The sequence below is a fragment of the Lagopus leucura genome, unplaced genomic scaffold (assembly GCF_019238085.1).
Source record: "Lagopus leucura isolate 7727_CA_CO unplaced genomic scaffold, USGS_WTPT01 Super-Scaffold_100012, whole genome shotgun sequence".
Lineage (NCBI taxonomy): Eukaryota > Metazoa > Chordata > Aves > Galliformes > Phasianidae > Lagopus > Lagopus leucura.
In genome coordinates this window covers 3121139-3139716 of record NW_024962267.1, presented here as the reverse complement: position 1 = coordinate 3139716, position 18578 = coordinate 3121139, and the positions used below count along the sequence as shown (strand labels likewise).

Here is an 18578-nt window from a genome sequence, read left to right as displayed (position 1 = left end):
GTGGCAATACAAAGGAAAGATATGCAGATACACTCTCACTGACCTTTCTATTTTTTTTTCCCCTACTCTCACAGTGATGTTAACAAAATTAATGAGGCTATTGCTGATCAAGTAGCAGTCTTCATCCAGCGCTTAACCACCTTTGTGTTTGGATTCCTACTGGGATTTGTCAGTGGGTGGAAATTGACTCTGGTTATCATTGCAGTCAGTCCCCTCATTGGGATTGGAGCAGCTCTCTATGGCTTGGTAAGTGCATAGTATGAGGTTCACTCTCATGAGGTGCTGTTGTGTTTTAAGCCTGCAGGTGGTTAAGCACCACACAGTTGTTTGCTCACTCTCCTGCTTCCCAGTGGGATGGAGGAGAGAATCAGGGAAAAAAAAGAAAAAAGAACTTGTGGGTTGAGGTTGAACTATTTACTAAGATAGACAAAAGGAAAAGGATAATAATTATGACTGTATATATGTATGTGAGTGTAAATAACAAGTGATGCACAAGCAGTGCTCACCACCCCCTGACTGAGGCCCGCCTCACCCTCTGAGCAGCGGAAGAGAGATGAATTCCCACACCATTCGAAACTCCTTCCACTTGATGTCATATGGTATGGAATATCCCTTTGGCCAGTTTGAGTCTGTTGTCCTAATTCTGTGCTCTCCCAGCTCCTTGGGCCCTTTGCTGAGAATGGCCTTGGTTCTGTACAACACTGCTTAGCTGCAGCTACAAACACCAGTGTGGTGTTTTTCTCCTAGAACAAAAACATAGCATCATACCAGACACTGAGGAAAAAAATTACATCCCAGATGAAACTAAGACAGGTACATTGAACAGGGAAGGTCATGCCATAGAGCTAGGGCGAATGCTGGTACCTTTTAAAGTCAAGAGAGTCAGATTCTGGTCATGGCAGAACTGATCAGTTCTATGATTTTGTGATGTGTGTGTGCTAAGGAGGAGCTTCACTCCTACTTCACTTATTCTCATTCCCAGAATCTAATATCCAGCATCTAAGACAGGAACATAAGCATTGTTTCTGTGGGGGCATGTGCAGGGATAGTGGGGTTGCTGGGATTAGAACAGGCCTGCAGCATCTGTCTATTATTCCATGCTGGATTTAAATGGTTATTAGACTTGAGACTTAGTTTTTCCACCTAAGGTTTTAGAGATGACCCAGTCCTGGAGCTCCAAAACAGTTCAAAACAGCTGCTCAGACTCACCTCAAGATATCCCTACTCCTGGCAACTACTGTGTCTTCTCCCGGTCATTCTGGTTCTGCTTCTCCACCCACACCCTGCACCTCCCTGTGACTGTGCAGAGGAGCCAGGTGGAAGAGGGGAATCACAGGATCCTATGCCTTATCATCTCCTTTCCCTTCCTCAGCAGTTCCTGCTCCTGCTGCACATTCTCATGCTCTTCAGTTGGCTTCAGCCCCCTGTCTAGCTATCTCTCTTCTTCCACGTAGGAACAGTTGCTGTCATTTTGCTATCAGCATTCTGGCCTAACTGTGACAAATTTTGTTTCTTCCTGCTTTCCTTTTGCTGTCCGCTGGCTGCAAAGAAGATGATGTGAATGATGACTCAGTATAAAGTGGAAGAGCAATGTTCTGGCAGGGAAAAAAATCAACTCCAGAATGCATCTTTCCTTCATTTGCAATTTATTTCTGACCTCATTCCCTTTATGCTTTGTCATTTTCCCCATTTCAGTTCTTTCTCTGTCCCCATGTCTTTCACGTACCCACACTTAAGTCTTTCCTCTTTGTGAACCTTAGCTCAAGTTTTAGTTTTTTATCACGAAGAAAACTGACTTAACATCAGTTTAGCATGGTTTCATCTCAGAAAGTGACTAACAGATGCTTAGGGTAGAGTATTTGAAGAACAAAAGCAAATAATGACATTACAATTTCCAGGAACATTTAATTCTTGAACTAATATGGTATGTTTACATTTAACGTGAGCACTTTTTGAGCCCAAGTAAGCTTTCAGCATCCAGTGTGCTCTAAGGTGCTGTGCCCAAGAGACAAAGCATAGTGATGGGCTACATGTATTTTCTTTCTCCCCCATTAGTACCATTACCTGTTCTTCCTGAAGCTAGCTCTGCTACGCTGGCTAAACTGCTGCTCTTCCTGCTGATCCTACCCCTCCTGCCATGATGGACACACGCATGATCATTCTATGATCTGTTAAAATGCAGCTAGCAAGAGAGAGAGAGAGAGAGAGGAAGGGAGGGACGGCATTTGTTGTCTGCTGCTCTTTCTAGGTATTTGAAGCAGAGCTGTTGGGATAATTGTTAGACAAAACGCATGCTACAGAAATATATGTCCTAACACTAGAAGACAAACTTTTGAATGAGCAGTGAGTCCAGTGGCAGGAACAGGGGAGGTGACCTCATGCAGCACTGTGTGATGGTCAGAGCTGCTTATCATGGTCAGGTGTAATTTCCTGTGGTTTTACAGGCTGTGGCAAAACTGACAGGCCGAGAACTGAAGGCTTATGCAAAAGCTGGGGCTGTGGCTGATGAAGTGCTCTCATCCATCAGAACAGTAGCTGCTTTTGGTGGCGAGAAGAAAGAAGTTGAGAGGTTTGTTCAGACAAATTGTCAAGAATCTCTGCATTCTTTCTCCTGTAGAAACGTGACCGTAGCAATTAGTCTTAGAGTTTTGAAACAACAGCCATCTGTTACTTTTGAGAATTATATGCATTTATGTTGCAGAAATCTAGTTTTCAAGTAACATTCTTATGCAAAATCTGTTCATAATGCAATTGGTGAAGCAGAACATAAGTAATACTATCTTCAAGCCATTCTCCTTTGTAGGAACTTATTGTTGAACTTTGCTGCACATCTGAAAATCTTGTGTACTTTCAAGATAAGTAAGAATAGTATTTACAGAGTACCATAGCTCCCACAAAGACCTCAATTTATTGTGCCCGCTGTAAATTAGGAATGTTAGCATGATTTTAAAAATGGTTGTATTGGGAAAGAGAACTTTAATTTCATTTTCTTGCTGTTTGTTCGTATTAATTTTGCTGTCAAGTTCATTTCATTCTGTTTTATTTTTATGTCTTTTTACAGATATGATAAGAATTTAGTGTATGCTCAACATTGGGGAATCAGAAAAGGAATAATAATGGGATTATTCACTGGTTACATGTGGTTTGTAATCTTCCTGTGTTATGCATTAGCCTTTTGGTATGGCTCTAAACTTGTCCTTGAAGATGATGAATATTCACCCGGCACTCTTCTACAGGTACCCATGCAACTTTTTTCTTGACTGTTTCTTAAAGGATTAATTCTGGGACGTAGTATTTTCATATCTGTTTACTTATAAATAAAGTCATTACTCATTATATGCATGAAAGTAGATGATATACCAGAATAAGATTTTTAAAAATCTGTATTTACTTAAAATGCCTCCTAGTGTGCTCTGATCAGAATAATGTGCCTGATGCCATGGCCTGAAACTAGCTTTCCCATAGTGTGGGCTGGCATGTGGCTTCTATGGTAGTGCCATCTCAGGAGAGCTTTTATTTTGTTGATAAAGGTCAAAACATTGTGATAACAAAGAACCCAACCAAAGAAAATTCTATCAAATCTAACCTCTCTCTCATGGTTCCAGGTCTTTTGAAGCACCATTTCTTTTGTAGATTTCCCATACAGTGCCATAGATAAGCAACTTGTAAATACATACGCTATCAAGACACATGTAGCTACGCCTCCTGTATTTTAATACCAAAAAAAAAAAAAAAGGCAGCATATTAATCTCCTGGTGGTCTTTTGCACAGTTGCTGTTTGACACATCAATGACATAAATGCAATAAAGCCAGCATCTATAGATGTCTCGGTTGTTCACTTAAAACCAAGGCTGCCCAAGTATCAAGCTCTGGTCCAGAACCAGAGTAATTTTCTTCTGAACCTTGATATGTCCTGAGTGTTCTGATCAGACATCTGTTTCTGATTCTTCTCTACCAATTGCCCAACAAAAGAGCTCTCTACCACCAGCAGCCTACATGCAAAACTTCCTGTTAAGTGAAGCTTGGTAATTTATTTTGAGGACATAGTAAAATTGAGTCATTCTGTTCAAGGAAGATGTCCCTCACAGGAAATCATTTGAAACTCCTCTTGACACCAGTGATGATACAACATAGTGCTGTAAAAAAGTTATTTCCTTGCCTTGTACACAACTATAGTTCAGTGCTTTCTAATGAAAAATAGCAAAGAGAGGGGAGCTGCCCAGTAGCTGAAAAATGGAAGCTGTAAACTGAAAGGTTATTTATTATCCTCCCCTTTCTCTTTCTTGCCAGTCATCTTTCTTCTACTTCATGTTTTCAACCATACCCTGGAGGTCTGGAGTGAGGGAGATATATGTAGAAAATGTTTAAAGATTATTTTCCTAGTCCCTTAAAAAAGTGTTGTGCATCAACGATTCTGGTGCCTTTAGATACACTAAGAAAGTCCTTGCCTTTTTCTTCTAATCAAAGCTACAGAACCTGTTCTCCTGTTCTTGATGGATTCTGACATGCATGTAATCTACTTCCCTTGGGACTCATCCACACTAAGAAGTTATTTTGCAGTATGAATTTAAAGCATGATCTGCATACCACCATATAGATGTTTGCAGAGTACAGCCTTTATACAGTAGATTCTTTCATTTCAGCCAGTCTAGTAAACACCAGTGTGCTTCAAAGTAGGACTGAGTCCTGTGTGATTTTATTTCTTTCTTAACAGTAGCGTTGTTTTATATAACTTCTGCTTGTATCTTGGCTACTGTCTGTTGAATTCAAAAGACTAGCTGAGTTATAACCTGGACAGGTGTGAAAAGGGGGCCCACGAGGCCGTAATGAGATTCAACAAGGCCAAGAGCAAGGTATTGCACTTTGGTCATGGCAATCCTGGATAAGTGTACTGACTGGGAGGGAGAAAAACTCACTGAGAGCAGCCTTGCAGAGATGGAGCTGAGGGTCCTTCTTGGGTGCATGAAAAGATTGATGCGAGCCAGCAGTGTGCACTTGCAGCCTAAAAGGCAAACTGGGTGGGGCCAGCAGGACAGGAGAGGCAGTTATCACCCTCTACTCTGCCCTTGTGAAATCCCACCTGGAATACTGTGTCCAGACCTTGTGACTCCCAGTATAAGAAAGATGTGGAGCTTTTGAAGAGAATCCAGAGGAGTGGCCACAAGGATACTCAGAAGGCTGAGCACCTCTCCTACAAAGACTGGCTGAGGCAGCTGGACTTGTTCAGTCTGGAGAAGAGAAGTCTGTGGGAAGACCTCTTTGTGGTCTTCCAGTATTTAAAAGGAGATTCTAAGATGTATTTGTTTGCCTTTTTTTGTGTGCTAATTATAGTCATGGTGAATCACTGTAGATCAGTTGATGCACAAGAACTCATTAATCCATTTTAGTTTGATTTGCCTGCCTAAGTTCTGGATTGTAATAAAAACCTAATGTCAGATTTTCTTAAGTTCTTCTTCCACTTCTACAGGTTTTCTTTGGTGTTTTAGTAGGAGCTTTAAATCTCGGTCAAGCATCTCCCTGCCTGGAAGCCTTTGCCACTGGACGCGGGGCTGCAGCAAACATTTTTGAGACAATAGATAGAGTAAGTAATACATTTCTAAGCTGTGTCACTGGTGGAAAGAAAAATAAGTAAGTCTCAAATAGAAGTAGTTTGTCTGCAGTGTGGACTAGGAAAAATGAGAGCAATTAAAGAAAAATTAGATGTGGGATAGAAAGGTTGATTGGCGTGCACACATACTTAGAGAGGGTGTTGAACAGATTCCTTAACTGTCCTGTTTCTGAGATATGAAGCTTTACCTCAGCTACTGCTGTTTCTTACTTCCATACCTCCTTGCACACAGTTATTGATCGGTGCTGGAGCACAAAAAGTGTACAGGCAGGAAGCAACAGTTGCCTTACAGTCAGATTTTCAGCAGGTACCTACCTCACTGTCACCACATAGTGTGAAATGTGATCCTGTTGGCATTTGCCAGTAGGAGTCTCTGTCACTCTGGGTCACCCATCCTAGAGCTATCCAAAATTAAAATGGCACCCAGTGAGCACAGGCAGAGGTCTCACAGCATTCAAAAAAGTTAATTGCAGTATTCTCTGCACGGATGTGTATTTGAAATACATATCTGTACATTTGAAGATGTAATGTATGATTGTATGTATCACATACGTAGCTACATTTCTATGTCAGAAAGGTCTGAGAGCTGCCAGTGTTTATTCATAAAGATTCCTTTCTGTATCTGCATTTATTTAGTGGCTGGCAAAACTGTAGATTTCTTAATGGTACTTAATGTATCTGGTCATTGATGGGAGTTATTGTGCTGAAAGTGTGTAAACACATTAAAATGCTGCCTGTCTTTTACAGATCACGTAAATGTATATAAAGAAGGCTAAAATAACTATGGTAACACTGATGGACTTTTTTGTAACCTTTCAGTGTTCTATAATAATGATAATGCATGTGTCTTATAGATGCACTTAATTATCTAAAGATTTTCCTTTAAGATAATTGAAAAAGAGATGAATAAGAAGTGTTTTTTAGAGAAAAAAATTGAAAGCACAGAAGATGTGCAACAGTAAGGATTAATCGCAACATTCAAGATAGTCAGATAACTGCAGGGTAAAAAGAAAACAGAAATGAGATTTTTTTCTCATCTAGAGAAGGGTGATAAATTAGATCATCTGCTTGCTGCATTTGTAGATTGTAACTGGATACTAACATCTCACCTCTGCAGTGATGAATGTTCTCTCTGGCACTTAACTTCAGTGTGATCATACTGATGTTCTCATTTGCAGGGTCAGTGAAACTCTTTTCTTCATAGCTTAATATCAGAATTTAAGTAGAATGTATTAATAAAAGAAAGCTTTTGGCCACTCTTAACATCTTAGAACATACACATTTCTAATATTAAAATTCTCTTCTATCTGCTAGGCTCCATTTAAAAAAAAGTGTTTATCCGTTATCAAATACAGATATTATTATAGTTTTAATCATAGTTTTATTGAATTTTCTTTATTCTGTGGTTAAGATTTTCTATAAATTTCCTTGTAAAGCTATCCTTAGAAAAAATGATTTCTTTGGGATTCCTCAAATTTCTCTTACTTTTCTGCTCATGTTGTACAGTCAGTCCACAACATCTGAGCCTGGCCAAAAGTATATGTGACCCAAAGCAAGTCATGGAAAAGCTTCAGGATTCCTTCTCCTAGGATGGGGCACTCAGGGATGAACGTTTGAAATGCAAAATGACGAAGTGTGCAGTATTTCAGCAAGTTATTGTTTCCTCAGTGGTTTAAGAGAGAGTTTATACGTGCAAAGTACTGTCATTTCAGTCCCAAGGCGCTGCCTGAGTTGACTTAGTTAAAATGCTTAATTCATGCAGCTATTCTGTTCCGGGAAAAATAAGCTGAGTGGTAGGCTTTGTAAATGCAGTAAAGAGGGTGCATTCATCTTGCCTGCACTACTTAGTGGGGACAATTCCCTGGTTATTTTAGCCTTTAACATCATGTCCCTTACCTGCTAGCCCTGGGGCGGATTCTGCTGCTAGCTCAATTCAACCAACTGCTTTTCAGAGATGTTCTGGCTTTGTACGGTGTTGAAAACATTTATCTACTACTGCAACAGTGTTGGCTGTTCAGGAACAAGTAAATAACACAATAAATTTTACCCTAGAAACCCACAATTGACAGCATGTCTGAAGAAGGCTACAAGCTGGATAAAGTAAGAGGTGAAATTGAATTTCATAACGTAACATTCCATTATCCCTCCAGACCTGATGTAAAGGTAATTATTTATCATCCCTTTTGTGAATGCATTTACTGAAAACAAAATAACCTGCCAGCAGCTTCTAGATTTTCAGTAGGGTTCTCTTTCTGCAATTTTAGACTCCCTGTTTAAAAGTAAACTAAGTAATTTATCTATCAGTTGTGTTCCTCTATTTACCATTGTTTGTTTTACCATTCTGAAATATCTATTGTCATATATATTCCTTGCTGCAGAACATGAACTTGCTGGTTTTGGACAATTTTATCTGCACATTGTTTTATGCACATGTATCAACATTGGCTATAATAGGGCACAAAGTAGTCAGCTGGACAGAGTAAGGAGATTTTATAGAAATCTTCCATTACCCCAGGAATGCATTATATGACAGTTAGCATCTGAGAAAAGGTACAGGAACCCTGGCTGTACACCCCACTATTTCTTTGCTGCTGTGTTTGAATTGACAAATCCTCCAAAAAAAAAAAAAAAAAAAAGAAAGAAAGAAAGAAAGAAAGAAAGAAAAAAGCATAATATTGGGTAGACCCAGAAGCATGTGAATTACTGGAATATTCTGTATAATTTCACTTCTATATTCTTAACATTTGTCCTTGGACAGGCATTCTTAATTCATATAGACTCTTCCTTAAAGTGGATTTATTGCCAGGCTCTCCAGTGGTATTGACTAGTTCTTATTGATGAACAGCAAGAACAAACAAAGATCAAAATGTGATGCCTGTCATAGAAACCAGCAGTCTGTATTTATAAGGTCTTCAAACAATGTAAATATACTTAGTTTTGTTTTTCTTCTTAGTTTTTTTGTTTTTTAATTTTGTACATTTGCTTAGAATCTGCATTTTCAAATAAAGAACATTGTGTGGATTTCCTCCTGCTGCTTGGCTATATTGCTATGAGAGTCAGAATGGATGGATTCTTTTTCTTTCTTTTTTATCTCCAGATTTTGGACAACCTTAGCATAGTTATTAAAACAGGGGAGACAACAGCTTTTGTTGGAGCTAGTGGAGCTGGAAAGAGTACAATAATACAGCTCATCCAGCGTTTTTATGACCCTACTGATGGCATGGTGAGTGTCTCATTCTGGCAGGGGTTCTTGTATTATTGGGACTTGAAAGAGTTTCTTCTCTGAGAGGGAAAGGAAGACTCCTAATGTTTATTTTGATCATTCAAAAAAAAAAAAAAAAAAAAAAGACTGAAAGGGGGTGCTGAATAAATATCATCAAGAGTAATTATGTGAAAGAAAAAGACCGTTAGGGTGAAATAAAAATTCAATGCTAACTTGAATGAAAACAGTACCTATAGATAATCCATCTTATGTTCTGGGAAACACAGTATTGAACATTTAATCATTATTGGACAGTACTTCCAATGTGCTTCTGCATGTGTCATTACCATTTAATAATGGATTGGCTAAGAATATGAGCTACATTTGTTAATAGGCTCCATTCTGTTTTTATTTCCCTAAATGGCACAAATCACATACGTAGTTACCTGTATTTAAGTGTGTAAGAGAAAAAGAACCAATTTAATGTAGCATAGTGTGCCAATCTCATGTATATAGAGCTCAGATTCATTAGCGTGTTCTATGATTTCTGTGATTTCTTCTTGTGTTGTTCATGCCAAAAGACTAAAGTTTCAATATTCATAAAGAATGTGTCACTGTATAACCTAATGGGGACAAGGAAATGTATGGAAAATACAGTGGCACTGCTCACTAAAACCTTTATTTTTCTTAGGAATATTTTTGTAAAATTTTGCTTGCTGTGTTTTACAATAAGGTCTCTCATCATTAGTTTCCTCCCCAGCACAGAAACAATGGAATAAATTTGTCTAAAAGTATTCTTTTCCATAAATGAGAGGGAGGGACTAGAAAATAAGGTGCATGGACATCTTCTGGGGCTCTGGGAGTAGATTGATCTAGAAAATAGAAATCCCTCCCCCTCAGAATAACACCTGTCTTAAAAAGTGTCTGCAGGGAGATGGTGGAGGATGAGGATGGATGATTTTTCTGCCTTGCATTCCATGGAGCTTTTAATTCAGATTTACTGATGAAAAGCTTTATCTGTGTATGTTCAAATTAGTTAGTCCTTTTAAAGAGAGTGATTTTGATGAGTACTTTCCACTTGGTTTTATTTGTGAGATCAAGAAAAGTGAGATACAGGGAAATAAATAAAGGGCACAAGTCCTAGGCACAAGAACTATCAAACACTTCTGCCACTGCACTGCAGCTTTTCAAGTATGAAAGACATTTTTTATACTGGGCATAGAAAAACAGCACCACGGGTCTTTTATTCTTATTGTGTTTCTTTGTCTCTGAACTGAAGGGAATATGTCCCTCAATTTTATTTTATTTGCTTGCCTTTGCTTTATTTGGATTCTGCAGATTACTCTGGATGGCCATGACATTCGTTCCCTTAATATCCAGTGGCTGCGCTCACAGATTGGTGTTGTTGAGCAAGAGCCAGTGCTGTTTGCTACCACGATTGCAGAGAATATTCGCTATGGTCGGGATGATGCTACCATGGAAGACATAATCAGAGCAGCCAAACAGGCCAATGCTTACAAGTTCATCATGGACTTGCCACAGGTATACTGTGCCTTGAAAGTAAAACTTGACGTAAAATAGAAGAATCCTTTCTCCTTCCCCTCAATACAACCATCTGTGAAAGGCAGATTAAAAGGGAGAGTAGGCAGCAACCTGCTCTCTTATATGAGAGTTAATTAGGTCTTACTACGTGGATTTCACCAAGTTAATTAATATAATGCATGATTATACATTTATACTGGCTCTCTTGACCCTAGGCTGTGTGTTCATCTAATTCTCTAGCTGAGCCTGGTACTATTAGCATATGATCATGATCAGAGAGACAGTGTTCTTGAGTCACATGCCATCAGCAGACATGTCCAGCTTCGTGGCAAGTTGGTTAGTGAGTCATCTGATGGAGAGTGAGCAGATGTTTCCTCTCCATTGCAGCTCTTGCTGATATAGTTGTTCTGAGCACAACCAGAACGTTTTACTTTTTTATCAATACATGCTTTTGATTTGGGGGTTGGTACCCCAGTTCAGGCAAAACAATATTATTCATTATGAATAATGTTATTTTGTGTTTGTCTGATATACTAGTGAGATTTTTTCTGTTTCAAAAATGGAAGATTTTTATATTTTCTCTTAGGACAAGTCTGACAATGTTTATTGATTCTTAATAGAAGACTTTGTTATGCAGTGTTTTTTTTTTCTTTTCCCAGAAATTTGACACTCATGTTGGAGAGGGTGGAAGTCAGATGAGCGGAGGTCAAAAGCAGAGGATAGCTATTGCTCGAGCCCTTGTGAGAAACCCTAAAATCCTGCTACTGGATATGGCTACTTCAGCACTTGATAATGAAAGTGAAGCAGTTGTCCAGGAAGCACTTCAAAAGGTCTGCTATATTATAGCATAAATCATACCTATAAGAGCGGAAATTATTTTGAATGCATTTTGCAGACAGTGCTGATGAATTTTGACAATGTAGTGAAAAGCTTTTAACGATAGCTTTTATATGCAGCACTAGAATTTTTGCATTATTAACAAGACATGAACGTTACAATGGGACGTTGGCAGGGATAAGTAGTTCCTGTTGTCCAGAGATAGCTGCTTGTCCTGGGAGATTGTCTAGGCTCCATCTTGTTCAGTGTAAATTATGATCTGGTCCATGTTTTCTTGGTCCAACAATAAACTCCTTATGGCTTTTGGCATGAAGTAAGTAATAAGATGCTAAGGACTGTCAAAATTTTGCCAGCTGCATCCCTGTCAAGAAGGACACTTTTCTCTATTGTGTGTAACACTTGTCTGATTACAACTAAATTTTTGCAGCACAGAGGCCCACTATAAGCTGTGGACTTTGCAGATGTCTGGTTTTGTCTCCTTTTTGATGGGTAATACATGGACTGTGGATAGAATTCAAGCCAGAGTCAGATAAAACCACTTGAAAGACTCCTTTCGGTTTGGGGAAACTGTAGTTTATATAGCATTGGTTCCAATTGGTTTCCCTTTGCTCTCCTGGCACTGGGGCTGGTTTTGTTTCCTGTCAGGCTCACCTTGGCCGCACAGCAATCTCGATAGCTCACCGCCTGTCTGCTGTCAAAGCTGCTGATGTCATCATTGGGTTCGAGCACGGAAGGGCTGTGGAGAGAGGAACTCATGAAGAACTCTTGAAGAGAAAAGGGGTTTATTTCATGTTGGTGACCTTGCAAAGCAAAGGAGAGACAGCACTTGCTAGAGCAGCAACAGGATGTAAGTGTCTTGCTTTCTCTTATAAAACTATATAAAACTATATACAATTCCAGAGAATGTAGATTACTGTTATTTTTTCATAGCGTCTAGTTGTTTTTCCCACTCTCCCTGGATATTTTTATGGCTGAAATTTAGCATTCATCAAAATAATACATTGACAGCTCTATCTAAAGTTTTTAAGGCATATGCACTGAATTGCCTTCCTGATACAGATCTGCCCTGAAACAATAATCCTGACCTGCAATACCCTGCCATTTTATATCTTGATTTTGTGCTGACAGTCCAGACGTGCTGCATTTGCAATGCAAGAAAATTACAGACTATGCTGAAATCACTCTATTTATTTTACTGGAAGCAAATTTGAATCAAAGCTTTTGGAAATGAAGGTCTAAGAGAATGACTTGTTTTAATTTTGTAAACATCATATCTTGGTGATGATTGTCTTAAAAGAAGAGAGCAATCGCAGTACTGAAATAGGGCAATAGCCTTCAGGAGTCACAACTCAAGTGAGACAGCCCAATATTTAATTATCTTCATGAGGTATACTGCAGATATAAAATTCACGGTATATGCAGGTCGAGCATCAACACTGTATTATATTCCTCACTTTCTACAAAGTATTTCAGTTACAATTTGGAGATTGCACTTTTTAAATAGGAGTTAGGTTGTATGCAAATTTAGCACAAACTGAAGAACTGTATGTGCTGTATTCTAAAGCAGCAGAAAATAAAGTGGTTGAGCCAAATCTTGAGGAAGTCCAGTCATTCAGAAGAGGAAGCTATCGTGCCAGTTTGCGGTGAGTCTTAAAAGTCACTAAGTCTCAGTATGTTTTCAGATCTGTCTATATTTTTTCCACCATTCAAAAATCCTAATAGCAGTAATTATTTGCTGGGTTGCATGTTGGTTAATAAGGGGTGAAGGGGCTGCAATCGTTTTACTAAGACAAAGTCAACTTGGAAAGAAAGGGCTTGGGTAATCTGTTAATGATTGAAAGCCCATGGATAAATAGACATTTTTTATTCCACTTTCTAGACAAAGTACCTTTCCCTTGTCAGTTTTGGCTTTCTGTTTCGATGTTCCATTTTTAATATTACAATAATGCAGCCATGTATTTATTTTACCTAATGCACTTTCAGTCACTTCACTTGAAAAAAAAAAAAAAAAGACTTGCTGTGTAATTACTTGAAAAATCAATGCAACATATGAGGACATTTATATTATGGCTTTTTCTTGGTAAAAATGAAAGCATTTTACAAGCCAGACTATCTTATACCTAGATGTTAATTACTTCTTTCAGGCAAGCTTGTGTTAGACATTCAAGTGAATACATCTCCTACATTGTAGGGTCACGTTTCATCAGGGAGTGGTGGATTGTTTCTGGACTGTATTACTTGATAGTAATAATGGTGAAATGACTTGGTGTCTTAACAGTGTTTGCGAACAGAGTAGGATATAGCATGATCTTGGACAGTGAAGGTCACGTATAAGACAGTGTCTGAGCAGAGTAGGTTTTTGAATAGTATTTATTCCCACTGAGATAGTTTCGTCTCAAACGTTGAGACAGCATGGAATAAGAAAAAAGTCAGTGGGATTCCCGTAAGTTGCGTCAGTGAATCCTGATGTTGTTATGAAAACTACATTTGCTTTGAAAGCAAGAATCGTGTTACTGAGCTGTGAGTAACTGACCATATTTGTCCTCTTTCACAGAGCTTCACTTCGGCAGCGGTCTAGATCTCAGCTCTCTAATGTGGTTCCTGACCCTCCATTATCCATTGTAGGAGATCAGGCAGAGTCTGTGTATCTTAAGTCTTATGAGGAAGATGATGGACAAGCAAAAAAGGTTAAGCCTAATACTTCATTATTAAATTGCAACCAAAAGGGATATCTTTTATATTACTTGGTAATGGGAACCTACAGATATGTGCCTCTGTTACAGGCAGATATGACTTTTTGGATCGACGCTTTCTTATACCTGAAGTCACAGCTTCAGGTCTTATCCTCTGTATCTTCTAGGCTGCATTTTGATGGTCCTTATGTTGATTGGTCCAGATAAAATTTCTTGCAGACTAGGAGCTTTTGTGAATTGTTAAATGGGCTGTAGATTAAGTTGAAAAAGACATATTCAGAAAAGCTGACTTACCAACAAAAAGCAAAATGTTATCAGTGAAGTGTAGCCACTTAGCAATAGAAATGCTGTTGCTTCTCATTTAATGCAGTGAGTTCCTTTTCCTCTCAACATCATTTGGAAGCGTGTGAGTCAAAAGAGACCCTCATTGCAGTCTTGCCCAGAATTCATTCAGTGGCAGTGCCTTGTGCAGTTAAGTGGAGTAGAAAATAAAGATGGCATGCATTAAAGTTATGTAGAATAGAACCAGTTCTTCAGGAATACACACAGTGAGTTTCTGAAATGTTTAAAAAACTCCCTGCACCAATTTGCAGGGCCTCAGTTGTTTAGTGCAGAAAGCAGCAGTTTGAAGTCACTGTTATTGCTATTGTTGGGCCTGTTCTGTGGCTAAAAAGAGAGCTTCAGTGCTGTCACTCTGGCACTGGCTTAGAAGGAAGAGAAAAACAAAATGTTCCCACTCATTCACCCTCGCACATTTCCAGCAGATAGGTCTTTACAGGGTCAGTTTTGTCTGGGCATTTCCAGCCTTGTGAACTGAGGGAGGTGAACAGGGCTCATCACACTGAGTGTTACAGAAAAACTGCACAATCAAACTGCAGGGTAAGTTGTAATTTGATGATGAATGTTCTGCTGTTATTGGGAGTAATTATGGGAATTCTGTCTGTAGCCTGAGGATGTTTCACAAAAAGGAGACATAATTAGCATGTATAAAACTTGACTCTAGATATCTGTCTGAGGTCTCTTTTGTTCTAGTTCTATTGCATACCTATTAATTTGATGCAGAGCCTGATCAGTGTGTCCACCCATAATGCTTAAAAATAATATTTAAGAACATTCCAGGAGAGATTAAAAGGCCCTTGTGAGGGAAAAGCTTAAGTTTTGATACTGAGCTCCAATTGTACATCGTACATCATCTGGAAGCAGCAAAATGGGAACAGTCTGAATTTCAGTAGCAGAAAGTCTGCTCATAATTAACCTTTTAATTTGGAATCCGTTGAGCTGAACAAGGCATACCTAGCCCTGTGAAAGAGCTCCAGTCAGCAGCCAAGGCCCATCGTTGCCCCTTCCCATATAATGCTAGAGCAGCTATTTGAGTACTGGAGGCAGCCATTTAACAGACTAGGCTAATTATTTTACTAATTATTGTATCTCACTGCCATATGGAGAGCATCACCAGGATAATGCATTTATTTCATAAATCCAATCTTTTTTTCAGGAACTTGTTGAGGAGCAGGAAGATGTCAAACCTGTCCCATTTGCCCGGATTTTGAAATATAATGCCTCTGAATGGCCATACATGGTGATAGGATCTCTGGGAGCAGCTGTGAATGGAGCGCTCAGCCCACTCTACGCTTTGCTATTCAGTCAGATTCTTGGGGTATGTTAAGCTGACATCTGAAAGTGTATTGGAGTGCTTAAGCAGAATGTAGGACCCTGCAGCACAGTGCTTGGCATGTTTTGGGCAAATCTTTAGGTCCTGTCAAGTAAACGGAGTTAGCCTCCTTATCTATGAAAAGTTATTTGGTAGAGATATGCAACTGCCATTCTGCTATCATTTGGGCTTTCTCTTGAAGGAGCAGGTTTATTAGTGTTTTTCATGTGTGCTTCATCATCTGTCTTCCTTGCTTTCCATGAACTGTTGGGAGCACGTTACTGCACATGTGCAGTTTATTTTAAATTAAACAAGATATACCTCAGATCCAGATACAGTGAGGAGGGAGATGTGCAGAGGTCCCTCCATGCAAAATTTTATTCTAAAGTCTTGGCCAGGCTTTTAGGAAAGCCTTGGATCATACCCAAAAAATACCTCACATTTTTCTTCACATATTTCATTTCTGGAACATCCGTCTCTGCTGCGTTTTCCCTGCACAATTCCCAGGGAGAGGTAAATTGTTGTAACAGATTGCACACCTGCCAGCAGAAAGCAGACTTGAATGAACAAGTTTGAAAGACAAGCAGGAAACAGGAATGTGTTTTAAACCTTGTGTCACGGATTTGACCAGATCAATCTATGTCCGTGACAGGGGCGACAGGCCTCTGCCCTCCCCCCCACCCCAGTCCCACAAAAATGGGAAGGAAGGAAGGGAGGAAAAGAGCAGCGGCAACAATCCATGGAGGAAAACTTATTTTACTATAATATTGGAATACAAGATAATATATACAATTTAATTGAAATTGAGATTAATAAATCAGACAAGATGAGAGAGAGAGAGTTCCCGGGACCGATTCAAACCTGAAAAGCTTGGAACGGCTAGGAAAGCACCCTCCAGCACCCACTGCAAGGCAGCAAGAGAGCGCCCCCCCCCACCTGGAAGGGCCAGATCCCGTGACTGCTGTAATGTACAGGGATAGGTATACCTGGGATTGGGCATTAACACTTTAATACCCCGTACATTACATGATGTTTTGATGTGGAATACTGAAACCCAAAATAAAAACAAACAAACAAACAAACAAAAAACATAGAACCATGACACCTTGTCATATGCTAAGGGATGCATTACCATCACATTCTACAGTCTCACCTGAAACTTTTTAAGAGTTCAGCTGTGACTTTTCTTTCAAAAACTTGTTGGAGTAGAGAGGATGCTTGCTCCTTTTGTAAAATAGTTTTTTGGGGAAAACCTTTGTCAAGTTAGTTGGAAACTGGAGGGCTGCCTAAGGAAATTCAGTACTGCTCTAACTGGTGCCCAGGTAAGTGCCCTAAACTTTCAATAATCAGGAGGATTTATGCTGTTTCTTACTGGGTAAACTAATGACACATTTGCTGGGAAGAAAATGGGAATACTAATATAGTTTTGGGGTTTAGGTAATAATCTGAGATAGGGCAAAACTTGTGTTGTAATCCCCACTTATTCATCTAGGTCATATTAAGTATCTTTGGGTGCAAAGAATGTATGATACAAAGGGTAGAAACACACCTAGGGACTAGAGGATTAAATCCTTTCAGGCAGGAAAGAAGTGAATGAATGCTCCAGCTTCTGAGCTATTGATTAGAAAAGGGCTGAGAAAATGCTCCTAATAAGTCAACAGTCTATGGAAAAAATGAATGACCTTTTGCTTTGGCAGGTCTACCCCTGCCAGGAAGGGGCAGAGCAGGAGACGTTCCTGTCCCTGATAATCCGCTAAGGTTCACTAGAGAGCAGGGGAGCACTGCTTTGTATAGTCTGCAATCAGTCTAACTTTTGATTCCTTTTGAGAGTTGGGTTTTCCTAACACTGCGAAGTCAAGACTTGAGTCATCCTATAGGATGCTGAATTCCTTTATTGTGGATGAATTCCTTCTCTTGAATGTCTGAGTTCATCAAAAGAAAGAGATTGCAAGAAAAAAAAGAAGCCATAGCCAACATGAGCAAAGTCCAATATCTGTGTTTTATTATTCATAAATTTAAGAAATTTCTGCCTGCTGCCAAGGAAGGCAGGCAGATGGAACAGGCATCTGCCTTTCAAACTGCTTGACTGTCTGCAGTGATGTTGTGCCAGGTATGTGGGCTCATGCTGTGGGAATAATAGACTAGAGAAACAATGGGAAAAAGTCCTTACAACTGCAGAATGAAAGAGTGAATTTAGCAAAGTCTGCCTTTTGAAGGTGCTAAAAAATTAGTCCTAAGAAGTCAGCGAAGAGCTGGATAATACTGCATGTCTCTCTTTAGTTGTTCTGTTCAAATCAGAAGCTTACAACGGGGAACACTTTACTTGGTTGTTTCTTCTCAGCTGTTCTATGGTTCTCATTGTGAAACTGTCCAAGCATGGGAAATTAATCATTTTCCAGTGAAATTCAATTGGAAATATGTTTGAACTGTTTGCAGTACAGAGATCTCTTTCCAACCACTGTTGCTTCTTAATTGCAGGACAGTTACCGCTCTCAGTTTAGGGTGAGCGTAGGCGTGTACTTCAGTGCATGGCTTTTCTAGCTGCACAGAGGATGGGCTGAGAAGGCGAGAGATTAAGCAATTTATAGCAAGAGAGAAATCCAATTAGAATGAATTTAACATTAGTGGAGAAGTACAGCCACGAGCTGTGGCTTATCCCTGCAAGTAGCATAAGCAGTTCAGCAGTTGAGGTAGGTTAACTGACATAAATATCAACTGTTGTGAGGGAAAGTAATTGGTAAAAATGGCTTCTTAGACGTGTTCCACTGCTTCAGCAGCAGCCAGTAACACCAGCAGTTTTTGGAAAAGATGAGATAGATATAAAGAACAACAGATAAAAGGAAAATATAATGGAGATTGGAGTGGATGAGGATGGAGGGGCTCTGCTTTAAGTTCTAAAGCTCTTCCTCAAGTAGCCATCAGTGAGCAAATAGCTTGTATCCCCACACTTTCAGTAAAAGACACTGGCTTCTCTTGAAGCCTACTTAGAGCAATTATGGCATCGATTAGTGTTATGCAAGGAGCCATCCTAAGGTGTAATTACTT

At 39.4% G+C, this 18578-nt stretch overlaps 1 protein-coding gene across 5 annotated transcripts in view; it reads left to right on the top strand.

Moving 5' to 3' along the window:
* Positions 1-18578, top strand: part of ABCB11 (ATP binding cassette subfamily B member 11) — a 44644-nt gene that overhangs the window by 15941 nt on the left and 10125 nt on the right. For 4 of the 5 annotated variants that reach the window (XM_042874772.1, XM_042874771.1, XM_042874774.1 and 1 more), the window contains 12 exons: positions 75-246; positions 2445-2569; positions 3062-3236; positions 5468-5581; positions 7661-7771; positions 8706-8831; positions 10149-10352; positions 11012-11182; positions 11835-12036; positions 12754-12832; positions 13744-13876; positions 15378-15539. In XM_042874772.1, the coding sequence (XP_042730706.1) occupies positions 75-246; positions 2445-2569; positions 3062-3236; positions 5468-5581; positions 7661-7771; positions 8706-8831; positions 10149-10352; positions 11012-11182; positions 11835-12036; positions 12754-12832; positions 13744-13876; positions 15378-15539 (1774 nt within the window). The remainder of the gene's footprint in view (positions 1-74; positions 247-2444; positions 2570-3061; positions 3237-5467; positions 5582-7660; positions 7772-8705; positions 8832-10148; positions 10353-11011; positions 11183-11834; positions 12037-12753; positions 12833-13743; positions 13877-15377; positions 15540-18578) is intronic. The other variant, XM_042874773.1, reaches the window with a different exon arrangement.